This window comes from Sinocyclocheilus anshuiensis, unplaced genomic scaffold (genome assembly GCF_001515605.1).
Source record: "Sinocyclocheilus anshuiensis isolate Anshui unplaced genomic scaffold, SAMN03320099.WGS_v1.1 scaffold454, whole genome shotgun sequence".
NCBI classification, from domain to species: Eukaryota; Metazoa; Chordata; class Actinopteri; order Cypriniformes; family Cyprinidae; genus Sinocyclocheilus; species Sinocyclocheilus anshuiensis.
In genome coordinates this window covers 4,404,766-4,410,136 of record NW_015548217.1, presented here as the reverse complement: position 1 = coordinate 4,410,136, position 5,371 = coordinate 4,404,766, and the positions used below count along the sequence as shown (strand labels likewise).

Below are 5,371 nucleotides of genomic sequence, written 5' to 3'. Positions count from 1 at the left end.
ATATATATATATATATATATATACCTGTATATATATATAAACAATTGTTTTATTTTACATTACAACTGTAACATTTCAATACTAATAGTTATTAATATTAGTAAGTGTATATTTATATTATATTAATTTCCTGCTACTGCTCACGTGTAACGACACAGTGCTGCACTTCACTCTGAAACATGCAGGCCATATATTTATTCAATAAAATTGCAGCCTTTGTGATTTAGTAATCACACTAAGCCACAGGACAATTTCGGTTTTATTTTGCTTAATCATGCAGCCCTACAACTACTAACATTGATATTCCATAAAACTAAAACAATTCAATCCCAATATTACTTAACCATCACATTTTTTTTCAGGTACGAGTATTGGAGGTTTCCTCTATGCTACTGTGCAGAACGAGTTCATTGCACTCTTTGGACTCGACGGCTGTCTTTTGCTTATTGGCTGCTTTGCACTAAACATCATCGCCTGTGCTGGACTCATGAGAACGCTGCACCTGCCGGTCTACTACCTGAAACAGAGAGCAGCGCTGGCCGGGAAGGCCGATGAGAAGGTTCTGGAAAAGGCCCCTGTCGTGGAGGACCCAATCAAGAAAAATCAGTCCGTCAACATACTAATCACAGGGGAGACGAAAGAGCCTCCACCGTATGAGAAGAGCCTCCTGAGCTACACGGCGTTGGTGCGGCTCATGAAGAAGAAGCAGAAGGAGTACTCTGAATACTTGCACACGACTGCGGAGCTGCTTCAAAACAGGGTCTTCTTGGCCACGTGCGTGTCTTTGTTCGCGTATTGCTTGGGAGCGTACACTCCTCTTCTCTTCCTGGAGGATTTGGCCCAGACCGAGGGTCTGATCAGCGGCATCAGCACCATCCCGCTGGTCTCCATCATGTCCATTGCTGCTGGAGTGGGGAAGCTGCTGTTGGGCGTCATGATGGACATCCGCTGGATGAACAGCATCTTTCTGTACACCTTCACTCTGCTGGGAACAGGGGTGGCTCTTCTCATAATCCCCGTCACCAAGAACTACGCTGGGCTGCGGGTCATCTCAGCGCTGCTTGGGTTTTTTTCTGGAAACTGGTCTGTCATACCCTACGTGACCACTAAAGTTGTGGGAATGGATCGTCTGACTGAGGCATATGGCATCTTGATGTTCTTTGGTGGATTTAGTATAATGCTCGGACCACCAGTCGCAGGTAATTTTTTGACCGGTTGCTGATTTCAGATCTGTTCGGTTAGGGATCAGAAGCTATGCAAGCCTTTAAAATTCACTTCAGTAGTCTGCAAATTCATTAGTACAGAATAGAGATTGGCAAAAAATATAATTTAAAAATCAGATTCCTTTCAATGAATCAATTAATTTGAATTGATGACATAAAACCCATGATGTTGAATTGGAATTAATTTATTTTGAAGACTTTGACATAAATTAGACCTTTTTAGGACATAATGTGTTTTCCCCAGTGTTATTATAGTTAACTAAAAATAAATTCATAAAAAAATGTTATTTGAAATAAAATAAATGTTAACTTTTCTCATTTTCTTATAGTTTAAGGTACTAAAATAAACTAAATCTAATAAATAACAATAATAAAAACTATGTAGACATATTTTTTTTAATTATTAAAAAAAATTATAAAAAAGCAGAACAAAATTTCTAAAACTTTAATTAAAATTAAAATTAAAGTGAAAACTGAAAATATAAAAATAAAATCTAATTCAAAATATTAAACAATACTACAGCAGTATATAAATGATACTAAAATAACACTGATTCTTCCACTACACTCCATAAAATAAGTTAATTAATATAAGAAATACTGCTGCTGCACATATAACACATATGATAACCCCCATATAGCATACATGAATCCCCCCCGTAGCAGATCTATACAGGTGGAGCTGGGGAAGGTGGAGGGTTTCTGAAGTGTGCTACAAAACTGCTACAGCAAACAAAAGCCAGGTATCTGAATGTTGAGCAGTAAGCTCATTGGCTACCGATACAGGAGAGAACCAATCAGCTGCCATGTGACAATGATGTCGCCAGGCCAGATTGAGCTAGACCTATTGGACTGCGCCATCTAGAGTTTCATGCCAGAACTCTGTATATATATATATATATATATATATATCACGGTTCGGGTAATTGCTTACGTCGCAATGTTGGAAATATTTCTTTTTAAAACCATGAAGGCGAGCCAATGGATATCACATAAGCAACGTGCAAACTTTGCGCAAGAGTTGTGTCTGTGAGCGTCTTAATCTCAGTCAATTCACTATGCAGAAAGTGAAAGTAAAAACGGAATGACGTAGTAATGACGGAGCTTTCGGCATCTGATGCCGCATATTCTCTCAGAGACGACGAGACGAATCTACTTCAACATATGCTGATAACGGTATAGCCAACTGTTTTCATTTATTCCCTTAATATTTCTCTTGTGGCCCATGTATAGTGAAAAAAATGAGAAGAAACGTATTTCGTGTTAAACAGGTTGTTTTTGAAAGTCAGTGCTTGAAATAGGCTAAAGCTTTTTATTTCATTGATTTTTATTGATGACTGAAGTGTTAATATTTTAATTATAGGCCTATAATTCATTGTATAATAGACCTGTTTTAAAATACCTTTTTTTAAACATTTTAATTGAGGAGTAAATAGCCTAATCTTTTGTTTTCCTCGCAGTGCCTCAGTTATGCGGTAGCCTAATATTGCGCGGCAAATTAATTGTAATTTTAATTTAATAATAAAAGTAACTTCGTAATAATAATAGACCTAATAAAAATAAGAATGTAGGCTAACAGGCCTACATTAATTGGAAATGCCATATCCTCTTAATATTGCCAATAATTGATATTTTTGACAATATCTCTGGCTATTGTCGATACAAGATCATGGTTTTTCGAAGCACCCAGCACGGGGAGGTTATTGCGTGACCGTCCGCTACGCCACTGGGCAGACAGCACGGTGCCTGTTACGTTGTTTGGGCTGACTTGTTGAGCGAACGGTTCAATACGAATACGTGTATCGTTACACCCCTACTTTTTATACTTTATAGATTTTAAAAACTAGATTGTTAAAAGATTCTTTTCTTTATTTCGGAATTTGTCACTGACCCAGGTGACATTTTAAATGTGAACCATAATGAAAAAAATGAAATGTATTACTAAAAACTACAGCAATTACAAATTTGCTGTTTGAATTTCATTCCATTTACAGTAATGCTGCTTCTATAAATTGAAATTATGATGACGCATCAATTCAGGAATTGAATTAGAAATAAAATGGCATTCTCAATTAATTCTTAATATGTAGACAGAAGTGTACGGATCCAGAATGTTTACCTGTACAGCTACAAACAGCACAATACAGTAGGTGACTCTACCATTTGTTTTGTTGTGTCTCCAGGCTGGATTTACGACTGGTTGCACTCCTACGACCTGGCGTTCTACTTCAGCGGGAGCTTCGTGCTGCTGGGAGGAGCTGGCCTTTTCCTCGCTGCCGTGTGCTTTAGGAACAACAACCAAGAGGAAAACAGCACGCCAGACACAGAATGCATCAACGACTATAACAAAGTACCAACGGTTGCCTGAAGCATGACTACAAGATTAACTGCTGTTCAGCAGATGAATTCCCACACTCCGTAATTACAAATAACTGAAGCGTACTTTACACTGAACATATCAGATCAGTGTTTTTACTCAGCATGTTACACTGAAGAACTCTAGCAAATGATTAAAGGACTGTCCTTAGGCTTGTTATTTGTGGCCTTGCTTTAGGAGGCTCTGGATCTGCATTCACAATTCCTAGGGTTCCTTTTAGATTCGTTTTGTTTACTGTACGGATGGTATTGAAATATATGGAGATGGTGGAGTCCTCAGTGCCATGTGTCATCAGTCTTAGAGAAACAATGTTTTCAAGCATCAAGTTTTATGAGATGGCTGTATTGTTTTTTGTATAGACGTGGAAGACTTTACACCACAACACTACACTGCAAATAAATGTCATTTTTGTAATGATTTCACAATCTTTGAGAACCGTTCTGCAGTATTTGGACGGGTGATAATGTCTTGTGTTGTACCAAAGTTTGGTTGTTGTTGGTTTATTTATTGTATTTGATTTGTGTCTGTAAAAGCTGTTTGTAAAAGGTTCAGGCAGACAGCACTATGTTTATGCCTTGTTTTCTATGCCTTGTTATGAAAAATATTGGATTTTCTTAGTAATACAGACTGTAGTCTGTAGTTGATTTAAAACCACATGCTATTAAGCGATATGTATCTGTGAAATTGCTGTCAGGTTATCTTTATAACAGTTTTTTTGAAATACCAGCTTATATTGATTGTTTTACACATTTTGCTATAGACTGCGTATATTTGTATTTGTACTGCTTTCTGTTTGTTTCACTTTTTTCAACCTTGGCAAGACATTGTTACTTGAAATACATTTTTTATTATATTAATATTCGACAGTGAAAAGTGGAATGGGAGACTTTAAGAAATGAGTCTGCACTTGTTCCATCACAGGAAAGTTTTTGGCTATGGCACCTTTAGGTGTAGTAGACCTTTGATCCTATCATTATTATTTATGTCTCTTTTATTGTTTTATTTGCATTTGTATGTTTTTATTATTATTAAAGTTTCACTGGCATAATGTTTATTTGTTGCTTATTTTGTAGCCAGTTTTCTTTGATGGAAAACACTAGTCATGGTCTGTTGATGCAAAATCCAAACAAAGCCAGACTTTACTGTAAAGATTTATACTGGGTTTCATTAGACTGCCATGATGTGAGGTGGCCTTGTGGTCTCCATGGATACAGTAACCATAGTGAGTGCAATCAGAGGTCTATTTATGCAGTCACCAGTGTTTGTTTACCTGCAGGTTTTGATAAAGGTTGTACAGGAACACAATATGTATGTACTACTGTGACTGTTAGCTATTACTGTTAGCTATTACTAGCAATAATCTTACTTTTAGGTCTAGACTGATTCCCAAATTCATCTAGATGTATACGTAAATGTTTCCAAATGCGAAATGTCTGTTTCTCACTACTAACATAACATTCAGTCACAAAAGCAAATGGGGATTGTTAAATTCAACTCTTCCACAGCTGACAATAAAGATGATGCATTTAAGTTAATCACATGAGTGTATGATGCAGTATTATATTTACATATTAATACAGTATTACAAGAATAAGGGTTCAATATTGCTATGACATGAACATGAATCGCTAGCTATGGCGAATGTACTAATAAACATAAATTAAGGCTTGTGCTTTAGGTAATCAGAGCAACAGTGTGATTATGGCAATGCATATAAAATGGACATTGAGATATACTACAGGTGCATCTCAATAAATTATAATGTCGTGGA

The 5,371-nt window shown here is 36.6% G+C and overlaps 1 protein-coding gene across 1 annotated transcript in view; it reads left to right on the top strand.

Annotated features, from left to right (window-relative positions):
* The window catches only part of LOC107654057 (monocarboxylate transporter 9-like), an 8,804-nt gene extending 4,170 nt beyond the window's left edge, over positions 1–4,634 (top strand). The window contains exons 5-6 of the mRNA XM_016440957.1: positions 363–1,199; positions 3,407–4,634. Coding sequence (XP_016296443.1) covers positions 363–1,199; positions 3,407–3,591 — 1,022 coding nt within the window. The 3' untranslated portion in view covers positions 3,592–4,634. The remainder of the gene's footprint in view (positions 1–362; positions 1,200–3,406) is intronic.
* The last annotated feature ends 737 nt before the right edge of the window (positions 4,635–5,371 follow it).